Consider the following 14,545-nt stretch of genomic DNA (forward strand, 5'->3'; position numbering starts at 1 on the left):
GATATATACTTGGTCAAGCAGATCTTGTCAGTAGAAAAAGGCGGCCAATTTGAAAAATGTAGGCGCGAAGGGATATCGTCCCATAGAAAATTTGAATTTCGCACCTTTTTCTACTGACAAGATTTGGTTGACCATCTATAATATTTAAATCAAAAACAGTTTCATGACACTATTCGCTCCAATTTAATGAGTATGTCTCGTGAATTTTAAAGGTGTTTTTATGAATTACGCCAAATGTCCCTTTCGCTTGACTCGCGACTTTGCAATTTTAATGTCGATCAACATTTTTCAATATTTGTCATCACGCTGCAAGTCCATCTTGTTTTGGTTATCTAGGTGTAAGTAACTAGTAAATGAATTGCCCAATTGTGAATTTTCAAATTTAAGAACCTCTAAGTAAATGGTCGTTTTCAGCTTAGATGTAAAATAAAGCTTCGAAAGGGCGTAATTTTCAGTTACGTGTATACATTTTATAATAAATACATTATAATTTTGTAACATTTTGTTTCGTTTAATAGGTTTCATTTTCTCATCCTTTCTTTTGCACATCACCTGAAAATGAGTAGATAGAGCGGTTTCACATTAGCGTTTTTTTGTGCGTTTTAGTCGTTTCGGCGTTACGCGCTTACACGCGCTATACTTGGTTACGCTTCCAAAAACGAGCTTATAGACGCTTATAAAACGCTAGCCTGAAACTGCCCATAAAGGAAACGAAGGTCGATGCTAAGACAATCATGTATTAAGTAATAAATAGTCAAAAATTAACAAAAGAAACACTGAAAACAGGTACATTTCACCAATCTCAGAATTTAAGACGCACCTCCCTTTAAATCCTTAGACACTACGAACACTTAACAAGTTATTTGCATGCACTACTAACGAAACACACGCGGCCTGTAGGCCCACTTGTCTAAGTGAATGACTAGGTTGCAAAAGTTGACGCTCCAAAGGCTTGCACGCCACAACCGACCCGAGTCTTCAAACCAAAATCGCGCTTTATATGTATGTAGATCCCTTATAATACTGCATTTTGAAGGAGTAACAACTTGCAAAAATATAACTATTATTGATTATGACTTGGCGAAATTCGAGGTTTATTTATTCCATTTCCTTCCATGTAGTTATGTATTAACATTATTGCTTATCAAGCATTAGCAGTTAAATAAGACTTAGAATAAAATACATTATGACAAGAACCAGGTTTTTCTTGTAGATTAACATTTGTAAATTTGATAAGCCGTCCGATATACCGAAACCGCTAAAAGGAAACACGACACATTAGGGAACTATCAATTAGGTGACGAAGACTACTAAGCAGAGATCAAATTAGACATGGCAAGACCGGTTAGGTCACTTTTGTACATTAGCCTCTCTTTGTCGCACTGTTTCGTCAAATTATAGGAATCTGACAATTGAATAGTAATATTACTGCAATGTTCTGCCGCCAGAGTGCAGCACTAGTACATATTCTACACCATGGTACTCCATACTTATACATACAGTTTTTTTGAGAAGTATCAAGGCGGTTTGTTTACGGAGAGGTCAGAGAGCCTATCGCAAAACGCAAAAATCCAGATTTCGTTAGAGTTAGACCAAGAAAAGTCTGCAGCGATCTTGGAGGATATAATCAAACGGAGACGCCATGTCTGTAATTTTCTGTACAAAACAGTCTGCCGATTTTAGCGGGGGAGGGGAACGTCAAATGTATGCGTAACGTAAAAATAGCCATGTCAGATAAACGTCAGTCCATACATTGTGTATGACCGTTGGCCGCCTATTTTCGACAGAGGGGAAAGCCTGTTAATGGCTACTCCGTTTAGTTGTATCCTCCAAGGCAGCGATTTTGATAGCCCACGCAGTGCAAGTGTTATTTACACATCATAAATTCATAGAAGTTGACGTTTAAAATGACACTTGCACTGCGTGGGATATCGCTGCAGACTTTTCTCGGTCTGACTCTATCTGCTTCTCTATCACTCGAATATGCAAGAGTGATGGAGAGGCAGATAACGAAATTACGATTTTGTGTTTCGTGGTAGCGGTAGGCCTTCAGTATGGGGTCGTCCAGAAATCATGTGATCATATTTGGCCTATTTTTGCCCCTCTTTGAGCACCTCGGGCGCTCCAGATAGGAGCGCCTGTACTAGTGGCGCTCTCTACGCAGAGTTTTGCGTCATATTATAAAATATGGCTAAATTTTCCCATCACTGCAAAATTCTAGTTACAATCACAACTCAACTTTAAATGCAAGTTACTCACTATTTTTATTTTTAATATATTTCACGAAACAGTACCACAACATCGGTTTCTTACTCATACTCATAGATATCAATAGCGATACTGGAACATTTTAGCTGTCAATTTTGTAATTATCAAGCGATAAAATGTTATAAACACCTCCGGTCTAATGTCTTTGATATAAAAATTAAGTAATTTAATCACAACCTCCAAAATAATTAAGAATTCCTAACTGAGCATTAACCAAATCAGATTACTAATTTCCTTCACTTAAAAAAAACCTACTGTTTATAATTTCTAGACACTAAAAACACATTGCTTGTGACTTATTGCAACACTCTTAAATAGGTATTTGCACGATTAATTTCACTTCCTAGTATTCCAATTACGATGAAGTTGAGCATAACTAAGTACACACTTAACTTATGTACCTTTCTAATGATAAATAGACACAAAAGGTAATAGGAACTGTAATAAACCAAAATAACCTTATCTACTTTGAACTATCTAGTAGTTGATGACTGTACGAAGAAAAGTACAGTCGGCAATAAAAGCTCATACCAAAAGCTGGACAGATTTATGACTTGTTTAATTTACTTTATTTTCTCAAGCTGGCAATATTCGATATATAATAATTGTGTTAAATATTTCGAAACGTTTCGACCGCCATCTAGAAATTATAAACAAAGTCCAAATAATTTAAATCCAAAATACTAGGGATGTAACGATACATGGTTTTGCCGATACGATACTGATACCGATATTTAAAGTAAATAATCGGCGATACCGATACCGATATCGATAGCCTGGTAGTTAGTTAATAAATCAAATAAATAAATAATTATATCCTTTTTATGCATGAAACATACTTATGGTTAATAGACACTCGATTTTAAGAAGTGTGAAAAACCGATAAATAAAAATATGGATATACAATTCCTATTAGCAAAATAGCACGATTATCGTAGCTTCATTGTTACGTTGAGTTAAGTAATATATCGTAGTAAACCTTACGTAAGTTTTGACACATCAAGTTAAAATGAAGGTAAAAAAAATCTTGCCCAATAAAATATTTTACTGGGGGTTGTTTACATTTTGTTATGATATCGGGTGTATTTAAATCGGCGATGCCGATATATCGGCCGATATTTCGTATCGGTATCGGTATCGTTACATCCCTACAAAATACGTACATCACTGACAATCCAACCTCTAGACTGAGCTTAGGCCAATTCTTTCATGAAACCGATGCTGCCAAAAATACGGGGGTGATTGGTCCGTTCAAAGACACGGGACCAATCACGGCACGGGATTGACTCGAAGATGGAGTAACGCTACCGTATGTGTGGCAGAGGGGGTAGCGCGACTATGCTATGTCTAGAGGTTGGATTGTCTGTGACGTACATCTTCGAAACTGCAGAAAACCATCGACATTAGACCGGGTCTCCGCTATCCCGCTTAGGATCCGCCTTTCTTGCGGCCGCGCGAGCCGGGTAAGGCCACGCCTCGCAGGGAGCGCATCGCCATGGCGCGGTTGAAGTGTCGCTGAGTTTTGTGTTCCTCCGCTTCGCCGTTGTTGTCCACGGACGACAGGATTACAAGGAGGACGCCCATCACCTGGGAACAGGATTTAACATTAAATAGTTATAAAAAACTAAATGACACATTAACAGAAATAAGTCCAACAAATTTAATCCTGATGGGAGACTTCAATGCCCAAATAGGGAACAGGAGAGACGGAGAGGAAATCATAATGGGACCCCACTACCAAGGCAAAAGAACAAGAAATGGACAGAAATTAATAGATTTAGCCTTTGAACAACACTTAGTAATTTTGAATTCATTTTACAAGAAAAAACAAAACAGAAGATGGACATGGTCCTCGCCTGACGGACGTTATAAGAATGAAATTGACTATATACTCACTAACCGTGCTAGATCAAACAAAAACATGGACCAGATTAGTTCATAATAAGGAAGAGTGGAGAAGATTGGGGGAGGCCTTTGCCCGAAGGCACACAGAATCAGTTGCCATAGTAAATTAAGGAAAACTGTAGATATAATAAAAAAAAAAAAATGTATTCTGAAATAAGGCTATAAAAAAAAAAAAAAAAAAAAAAAGTTGTTTAAAAAGTCTTTAAGCTGCAACCAGGAAATTCATCGACTGAATAAAATGCGTAAATTCGAAGAAAAATTCGTGCTTCGAGTTTGACAGCTAATGTAGGCATGAGGGGTGGGGGGAAATGACCGAACGGGATAGTCGATGTATCTTTCAGTATGAGTAGCAGCGAAAGCGCTATTGTTTGTCCTTGTCACAATCTCACTTTTTTTTTATTCCCCACCGTAAATTGAGTATGGATTATGGTGGGCAACAAATAAATTCGACCAATCATAGTGTCGCATTGCGTATGTTTTGCCCCACACGGACGCACGCGTACCTATAGCACATCTTTTAGGATCGTACCATCTTTGTTTTGCGGTAATTCTGGCTGTGAAGTTGCCACAAAACATGACATTAGTTTCGTGAGTGTTGCTCGGATCAATTGACAACAGTTTTGTACCAACAAAGCCTTTTCATTTAGTAACGCAAGGCGTAAGTTTGCCCTGTCATTTACAAATTTGTGTTTGATAGATTAGACAATTTAACAAAGGTTTGCTAAGTTCTATGAATAAGGGGGTAATTCAATACACTCACCAAACACACAATAATAAGGAGCGTGTACACATGCACGTTTGCCTCCGGTATGTTTTCAATGTCTTTAAGCGCCGTCAGCGCCGGTTCGAAGTCCGGTCTCAAATCTAACGCGTGCTTGAGGTGTACCGCTGCTTCCTGCGAAATTACATTAATTTATTACACAAGTAACATACTAGGTTTATAAGGCAGTGGAGTGGGCGGAACAATGAAGGGTGACCCTCGAAGCCTCGTGAGGAAATTGGTGCACGAAACAGCTCAATCTGTGTAGACGCTTCGCGCCTAATGGCTGATTTAGACGGCGCCCGAACTCGCATGCGATTTTAGTTTCATTGCGGACCATTGAGGTTACTAAAATTCAGCCGACTGATCACTATCTCCTACTTTATAAACACGTGTATATTTTACGTTTTTTTTTTAATTTTGTTTAATTTTAATTTTTAAATAACGCAATGTAATACGCCGCGTGTAACGCCGTCTAAATGAGTCCTAAGCATTGAGGCCGCGCTTGCCCTTGTCTCGGCTGAGGATGTTTACAGACCGAACATCTGCGCGCGGAAATTTCCTTACGAGGTGGCATATTCTGACTGCCAGTTAGTGACTTTTAAGCGGCGACGGCAAAAGATTAAGGCTTCTTTTGCTGCATCCACCCGTGCGCATCCTTTAACAAAGTTAACCGAGGTTCTGGTCAATCATATTATATTAATCACAATTAGCAGGAAACAAATACCTACGAGAGGCGCGTCAGATAGGTACGAGGGGCGTTCAATAAAAAGTGAGAATGAGTATGTTATATACAACTTTTATTAAATATTATTTTATTTTTCGACATAGTCACCTTTTAGCATAATACACTTAGTATATCTTTTTTCTAAACTTAAAATTCCATTTCTAAAAAAGGTTTCATCTTGAGTACTTAAAAAATCCTGTACTGGAGCGACTACCGCGTCGTCGTCTTCAAATTTCTTGCCTCTCAGGTATTCCTTCAATCTCGGAAATAGGTAGAAATCACTAGGGGCGAGGTCTGGTGAATACGGAGGATGCTTAAGGATATCGAACCCAGCATCACGTATTGCAGCCATTGCAACGGCGGACTTGTGTGCCGGTGTATTGTCCTGATGGAACAACACAATTTTCGAGAGTTTACCTCGCCGTTTTTCACGGATCTCATTGCGCAATGTTGCTATTTGTTTGGCATATAAAGTGCCCGTAATAGTGGCTCCATGCTCGAGATACTCAATCATTACGACCCCTTTACCATCCCAAAAAACAGAGCCCATGACCTTACCGGCAGATGGGCCCACCTTGAATTTCTTCGGAGTTGGAGATGATGGCCTTTTCCATGTCATAGACTGCGGTTTCGTTTCAGGGTCGTAATGATGGAGCCATGTTTCGTCCATTGTTATAAATCGCGCCAAAAAAAGTTCCCTGTCTTGCTGTATCAGGTCCAAACCTTCTTGACAAATCTCGACTCTAGTTTGTTTTTGCGTGTCAGTAAGCATTCTGGGTACCCAACGCGCTGATACCTTTTTCATACCCAAGCGTTCATGTAAAATATTATGCACGCTCCCCGTTGAAATCTTTACATTTTCAGCAATAAAACGAACCGTGACACGACGATCCGCCAAAACTAAGTTTTCGACTTTTTTCACAATTTCTTCAGTTACTGCTGTAGTAGGGCGTCCGGAGCGGGGGTCATCCATGGTCGATGTTCTTGCACGTCTAAATTCGGCGCACCAACGTGCGACTGTCGAATACGGAGGAGCATTAGACCTTAAAGTGTCCCGTAAATCTAAATCGACTTGGTCCGTAGAAAAATTTTTCAAACACAAGTATTTGATAACGGCGCGCAGTTCAATTTTCTCCATTTTCGCTAACGTACTCAATAGCATCGCAAAGAAATCGCCGTATTTTTTTTTAAACAAAAAACAGTTAGTTTTTTTTTTCATGGCGATCAGCTAGGTAGATTAGCTTTACCGGCCAGTATTTACTTTCCTAATATTTAAAGAGTTTACATCTCATTCTCATTATATATTGAACGCCCCTCGTACAGTGTGAACAAGGCAGGTACAGCAGATGCAAAAGGGTATAACATACCGGATAATGGCCATGAGCTTTGAATATCTCCCCTAGGGTGAAGCATTGCTGTCACGCGCTGCTGAACTTCGAACGAGCGACGAGTCAGATAAATAGCATCGTCTAAATACTGCAGCGACTTACAGCAAGTCTTAACTGACCTTAACTATACCTTATGTCTTTGCAGTAAGGTCTACGAATTGTTACCTGATAATGTCCATAAGCTTTGAATATCTCCCCGAGCGTGAAGTACTGCTGCCACGCGCTGCGGTCCGGCGGCTGGACCTCGAGCGACCGGCGCGTCAGGTAGATAGCGTCCTCGAGGTACTGCAAGTCTTAACTGACCTTAAGTATACTTTATGTCTTTGCAGTAAGGTCGAATTGTTTCCTGATAATGTCCATAAGCTTTGAATATCTCCTTGAGCGTGAAGTACTGCTGCTACGCGCTGCGGTCCGGCGGCTGGACCTCGAGCGAGCGGCGCGTCAGATAAATAGCGTTGTCTAAATACTGCAGCGACTTACAGCACGTCTTAACTGACCTTAACTATACGTTATGTCTTTGCAGTAAGGTCGAATTGTTACCTGATAATGTCCATAAGCTTTGAATATCTCCCCGAGCGTGAAGTACTGCTGCCACGCGCTGCGGTCCGGCGGCTGAATCTCGAGCGAGCGGCGCGTCAGATAAATAGCGTTGTCTAAATACTGCAGCGACTTCAGCAAGTCTTAACTGACCTTAACTATACGTTATGTCTTTGCAGTAAGGTCGAATTGTTACCTGATAATGTCCATAAGCTTTGAATATCTCCCCGAGCGTGAAGTACTGCTGCCACGCGCTGCGGTCCGGCGGCTGGACCTCGAGCGAGCGGCGCGTCAGATAAATAGCGTCGTCTAAATACTGCAGCGACTTACAGCGTCTTAACTGACCTTAAATATAGCTTATGTCTTTGCAGTAAAGTTTACTTCTTGTTACCTGATAATGTCCATAAGCTTTGAATATCTCCCCGAGCGTGAAGTACTGCTGCCACGCGCTGCGGTCCGGCGGCTGGACCTCGAGCGAGCGGCGCGTCAGGTAGATAGCGTCGTCTAAATACTACAGTGACTTACAGCAAGTCTTAATTGGCCTTAAGTATACCTTATGTCTTTGCAGTAAGGTCGAATTGTTACCTGATAATGTCCATAAGCTTTGAATATCTCCCCGAGCGTGAAGTACTGCTGCCACGCGCTGCGGTCCGGCGGCTGGACCTCGAGCGAGCGGCGCGTCAGGTTAGCGTCGTCTAAATACTACAGTGACTTACAGCAAGTCTTAATTGGCCTTAAGTATACCTTATGTCTTTGCAGTAAGGTCGAATTGTTACCTGATAATGTCCATAAGCTTTGAATATCTCCCCGAGCGTGAAGTACTGCTGCCACGCGCTGCGGTCCGGCGGCTGGACTTCGAGCGAGCGGCGCGTCAGGTAGATAGCGTCGTCGAGGTACTGAAGGGTGAATAGCACGCGCGCCAGGTTCAGGAGCACCTGGGATTTGAGACGTTATTGTAAGTATATTAAGCACCACGTTTGAAACCAGGGACCGAATACCGGTATACTTTTATACAAATTAACCGGTATTCAATTTCGGTATCACGGTTGTTTAATGTATATTTTTGGATTTAATTTAGCTAATCTGATCAATCACTATCCTTATCTAAATACTATTCTAGATTTTCTAGAATATCAAAAAAGTATTGTGAATGCTATGAGATATTTTTATTTCTAGTTACACCATAACAGTCCCCTGTTTGAAACTTAAGATTTTAAGGTACATGACAGCGAGCACAATATTTAAAGAAACATTTTTAATTTTCATAACCTGAGGTATTTGAACTCTTGAACTGGCTCATTATGATTTATAGTTTTATTATCCTTACTAATATTGTAAATCCGAAAGTCATTCTTGTGTCTTTAACGCTTGACGCTTAAACGGCTAAACCGATTTAGGTAGATGAAACATGGAGGTAGTTTGAGGAGCCGTAAAAAACGGAACCCAAGATCACTAAACTCGTGTGTCTGTCTGTCCATCTGTCACAGTTAATGTAGAAGTACATTGACTGTGACAGACAGACAGACTACTGGACCAATTAGGTTGAAATTTAGTACACATAATTTGGTTTAATTTATAAAAAAAAGTAACTTACTTCTGCATTATAAGGAGACACAGCCAACGCTCGCCGGAAGCACTCGATGCTCTGTCTAGTGTCTCCCTTGATTCTCCAAAAGTTGCCGATTTGGTTGTACAGCTGTACCGACTTTGGTTTCTCTCTCTTAGCTTTCTTCAGACGCTTCTCCAGAGCGTTTATATCCAGCTCCGTCACACCATTTTTAAAGGACTTCTTTTTTGTGAATATAAGAGCCACCTGTAAAGCGAAAATTGTAGGAAATTCGACGGTTTGATAGGGATATTGCTCTAGTTTTCGTCCACTTGACGGATTAGCAAATAAAATGTTTCATTTTTAATTTTCTACTTGCGGAGTATCATTTAGACATTCATGTAGATAGATGGATAAGTGCAATATTTTTGTGCAGCAATGTAGATTTCTTTTTTCAAATTTTGTCAAGTGGACGAAAACTAGAGCTGGGCGAAAACTAGCGCATTGATATATATCTAATATTCTAACATTACAATACCTACTTAGCCCAGGTGTTAGTTTCCAATTTATTCCTCACTTACACCACAAGACAGCATTAAGTAACTAGGTCATGTAACTCATGAATAGATAAACTTGTTCTTATTAATTCTAATACAAGAATGAAAGGTCATTGCCTAATATTGAAGGCCATCTAGTGTGTAAAATCTAAAATAAACACTAACTGCCTCACGGTATAAATTGTTAGGAAATTGAACTTATTAAAATAACAATTAATTTGTATATCATGTAAAGATCAATTTACTTCCAATATTTTTTTTAAACACTGTGTAATTGCTAGTCACATTGGATAAAAGAGGATCTAGGTTAAAAAAGTTAAGCAGACAGTTTATAACCTGGAAAACATGATTTTAAAAATCTCCCTCAAGAAAGGGGTGTAAATTGAATTAGGAGGAGAAATTTAATGTAAGAATGAGGTAGGCAGCATTGCCCGCAAAAACGCAAAAACTACGGTAAAAATGATTATTTAAATTACCTGTGGCTCAGGAACATTTGGATGTCTATGGCGCCTGGCCACCCCCACAAGGTTGTCATAGTATGTGAAGTTGACAGCCTTCCCACAGTCCAAGTATTCATCGTCAACATCACCATTAGTCTCAGTCAGTGTTGACTCATCTCCGTTTTCAACACCGGATCTGTGACAGGAAAGTAATATTACTGGCTCTTAGTAATATGTTTACAAGGTTTCTTTTGTTTTTTTTTTCTGAATAGAAAACTGTCATTGACTAATAGTAAGATATTCTGCCTAACTATTGCAGTAGTTAAGAGTAATAAATAAATAAACTCTGTCTGTTTATTAGTAATTTAAAACCTTAATTATGAGAACAGGAGCCAAAAGAAATGTATGACTACAGAGATAAACCCCCTTATTTATTTTTTATGCATACAAGCCTCAATTAGTTAACATATGTTTTATCCCTTTCTTATAAACACAATTCAAAATGATAGATAAAGACAAACGATAATTAGCTAATTGAGACTTTTGGTACATGTTTATGAATAAGGAGCAAACTATTTAATAAAAGCAAACGTAAATATCATCAGGTGACAAGCAAAAGTCACTAAGTACCACCACAAGTTCATAGCCATAGTGAACCATATTAGTGCGAAAAGAAGGTTGATTTTTGTTTAAATATTTTATAGTAATTAGTTACTTTTGCTTGTCACCTGACGATATATTAAACAATTGGATTTTAGGGTGATTACCACAATGCTTCTTGGCCTACTTGAATGCATTCCATAATTTTGAATTTTTTTATAAAGTTTATGCATAACATCCACATTTACCTTTGCTGTTCATAAGCTTGGCAGTCAGTACAAAACATGTCGAAGCCATGCTTGGTCCAAGTGTTCCCGTAGTACACAGTGGAGGTTATTATGTTGAATATGGGGTCTTCTTCAGTCATTTTTTGCTTATCAGCGTCATCCTGTTATGACATGGAGTATAGTAGTAGAGTTGATAGTAAACAATAAAATTAACACTTATAGTGTATTACTGTTGTGTAATTGCTCATGTAGACAATATTTTAGTGTGTAAGACACTGGTAATATAGGTAGTAAAACTCCAACGAACACCGAATGTAATAAAAACTTAGCTTAGGGATCTAGAAATATTAATAAGCTTCTACTATTTCTACAACTTGATATGCAATCAAATGAATTTTCTACAAAGTTGCACCACAACTAGTTACTACTTGTAGGTGTAAAAAGTTCATATTCACGTGACTTATAGTAAAATAAAATACGTTGAGCACACGGCGAGGGTTGTAACGTATATCGTGATGCTAAAAAATGTTGTTTGCATTGATTATATAAAAGTCCATTTAAGAATAGAATTAACTGACCTGGGTCAACGTATTGCCATCAACTATTGTACCTTCTTCAGGATTAAGTTTCCAAATGTTAGATGTACGAGAATTCGTAGCAATAATTTGGAAAGAAAATATGTACAGAACCAAACAAGTAAAGTATGGTAGGTCTCTCATTTCGACCATTCAGTCTGGGATAAAACATGAAAACTGTTTTCTCATTTAGTTTTGAATTGGACTTTCGGCTGAAATAATAGATATTGGGGTCACAATATTGAGAAGTTGGTAATTTTATCACTACGAATGAAATAGATCTCTCTTCCTTCTCGTTATTTTGACAAGCATAAATAGCGATTTGTAACGTTCGGAATCCAGAAGGGAAAGTGATTTTAAACTTGCCAAAAATTTACATTTATTAGTATATCATGCGTATCAAAAATCATGTATCTACGATGTTATTAAGGAAATTGTATTTGATTGTAGCATATTTAATTAATGATCGGAGGAAACTTAAATAAACAATAATTCAAATTTTGTAATGGCATGGTTTATGAACGTTTCTTCGGATAAAACATAGACAATAAGGCATCATATACACAACTCCCAATGAACCAATAAGTATAGTTTGACAAGCAATTTCCGTCAGTAAAAACAGGCGGCAAATAAAAAAAAACGGCGTAGAGGGTTGTGCTTCCTATTCTACACGCTTCCATGTTTTCAATTTGCCTCCTTTTTCTACTAACGGAAATATTGCCAAACAATATTTCAATTTTCTTTATCTAAATACCTTCTACTATGTATCTTCCACTTTATGTTCTATTGTTTATGACTAGTTTTCGTTTACCAAGCTGTCAACATAAAATGTCAAGATGTCATTGTACTCTTGTCCAGGGGTGCCAACTTAGGGGTTTTATCACTAAATTTAGGGGAAAAAAATGCAGCTAGTGGTTTTTTTAGGGGCTAAATATTTTAGTGGGTTTTTTAGGGATTTTTCTAAAAGGGTTCACGATGTGAGAAGCTACATACTATACTGGAAACGAAACGTTCTCGATATCATAGTGTATCCCACTCTGTGTTGCTTGCACTCGCAAGTGCGACTGAGAAAGAAATACACGGCTGAACGTTCCGATTTACGCTACACAGTGAATTGTAACGTGATTGTATGATCTTTCGTCGCTTTAAAGGTGGTTCAGAGGGCCTACCGCGAACCACGTTCGACGTGTTTCCTCTCTGTCGCACTTGTAAATTCGTACGTAAGTGTGACAGGGAGGCAACACGTCGTACGTGGTTCGCGGTAGCCCCTCTGACCATCCCTTTGGTCAGGCCCCCCTTGTCGGGTCGGGCAGTGTTAGGTCGGCCACATACATACGGAATGTTTACCCAATTTCCTTACGAAATGATCATGATGATGATGATGATGTGTGAACGGAACTTCGCTATACACATTCATACAGCTGTCTGGTTTGCTTTGCACATGCCATTTCATGCGGAAGACGAATAGAAAGTCCGTATGTTCCGGCCTAATAATAAAAAGCAAGTACGGTACGGCGGATCAGGGAGATGCAAGGAGGGTCAAGGCAGGGTATACGTGCGGTAGTCTGTTACGGCTAGAAGCTTGATAATCTTGATATAGGTATTGGGCCCCACCAAAAGTGTCGTGTGAATAAGCTATTAGCGCTCTATTTTGGCTCTGTGGCGTCGTGGTTGTTGATTGTTGGATTTGTTGGCAAACTTGAGTACGACGGGTGTGCACACGTTAAAGTAGTAACAGTAACAGTGGTGCGGTAAGACGCACGTATCGATAGTGTGTAAGCTTCCATCGCACATAATTACTATTAATAGTGGTGCGATGGGCATGCACGTCGCACCAACTGACACGTAATAATACTGGTGCGCTCCGCACCAATTTCCCTAGTGTGTAGGCTGCATCGCACCGATTGACAGCTGTCATTTTCAAATTATGATAGTGGAATATGTCAATGCCAAACTGGACGGCAATGTAGCCAGTTGATGAAATAGCAAAAATGCGGAAGCTGTGCTTTATGGACGTAGATTCCCAAAGATTTTCAGGCATAACAGTAGATTATGTGGACAAATTTGAAAAATGTGGCGCGAAGGGATATCGTCCCATAGAAAATTTGAATTTCGCGCCTTTTTTTACTGACAAGATTTGCTTGACTAGCTATATTACCTCAGGCCCTTCATCTACCTCTAAAAAAGCAGACCCACAATAATTTAAATTAAATCTTAAGGGATTCCATGGCAAAAATTCGTTGAAAAACACGGAAATATTGGACACTTGGCAACACTCGCGCACGTGTGCGGCAGTATGTAAACTAGGAACGCACCGTTTTGACGGTTCGGTGCGATAGTGTGGAAGCCCAGGCCCACGCCAGTACGAGCTATTCCTAGAACCGCTCTTAGGTCGCGATGCGGTGCGAATTTTTTATTATTTTATTTAAAAATGTCGAACCGGTTGAAAATGATTTAATGTACGAAATTCTGGAAAATGTATGAATAAAGAATTAATTAAACGCATAATTTCTTTTATTTTCTATTTAGTGGGTTTTCCAAAACAATAGTACAGTTTTAGGGGTTTTTGAGTTGAGGACTAGGGGTTAAAAAAATTTGGAGTTGGCAACCCTGCTCTTGTCATTTCGTTTCAGCTTCAGTCAATTTGCAGTCAATGATTAGTGATTGTTTTTGTGGTGTTTGTCGTTTTGAGCATTAAAAAAATCCTATTTTTCTTTAATCTCAATAGAAATATGAATGATTACTATATACCATGAAGAAAGAGCGCACTGGCGATAATTGTCGCCCATTCAAATTATAAGTATCGGGCTAATCTTGTTTGTTGTTTTATGTTTGAGTGGGTTTTTGCTAATAACAGTTTCTTTTCTTTACAGCTCATCAAATTCTCAGTTTGACTGGGATAAGCTTTGAGAGGAGAAGTATTATTGTGAGCTATAACGGATAATAACGTGTATTTGTGTTAATAAATCAACCTTTTTTAGGTTATTTTATTGCTTTGCATAACTTTGTTTTCAG

General features: G+C 39.0%; 1 protein-coding gene across 1 annotated transcript; it reads right to left on the reverse strand.

Annotated features, from left to right (window-relative positions):
- Window positions 1–3,656: 3,656 nt before the first annotated feature.
- Window positions 3,657–11,849, reverse strand: LOC134648916 (uncharacterized). Its single transcript, XM_063503526.1, has 7 exons — window positions 11,534–11,849; window positions 10,977–11,116; window positions 10,165–10,324; window positions 9,180–9,398; window positions 8,362–8,520; window positions 4,934–5,068; window positions 3,657–3,855 (listed from the first exon to the last, which is right to left on the reverse strand). Exons 1-7 carry the CDS (start codon window positions 11,681–11,683, stop codon window positions 3,697–3,699), a joined length of 1,122 nt encoding a protein of 373 aa, XP_063359596.1. The 5' UTR covers window positions 11,684–11,849; the 3' UTR covers window positions 3,657–3,696.
- Window positions 11,850–14,545: the final 2,696 nt, after the last annotated feature.

The sequence above is a fragment of the Cydia amplana genome, chromosome 6, assembly GCF_948474715.1.
Source record: "Cydia amplana chromosome 6, ilCydAmpl1.1, whole genome shotgun sequence".
NCBI classification, from domain to species: Eukaryota; Metazoa; Arthropoda; class Insecta; order Lepidoptera; family Tortricidae; genus Cydia; species Cydia amplana.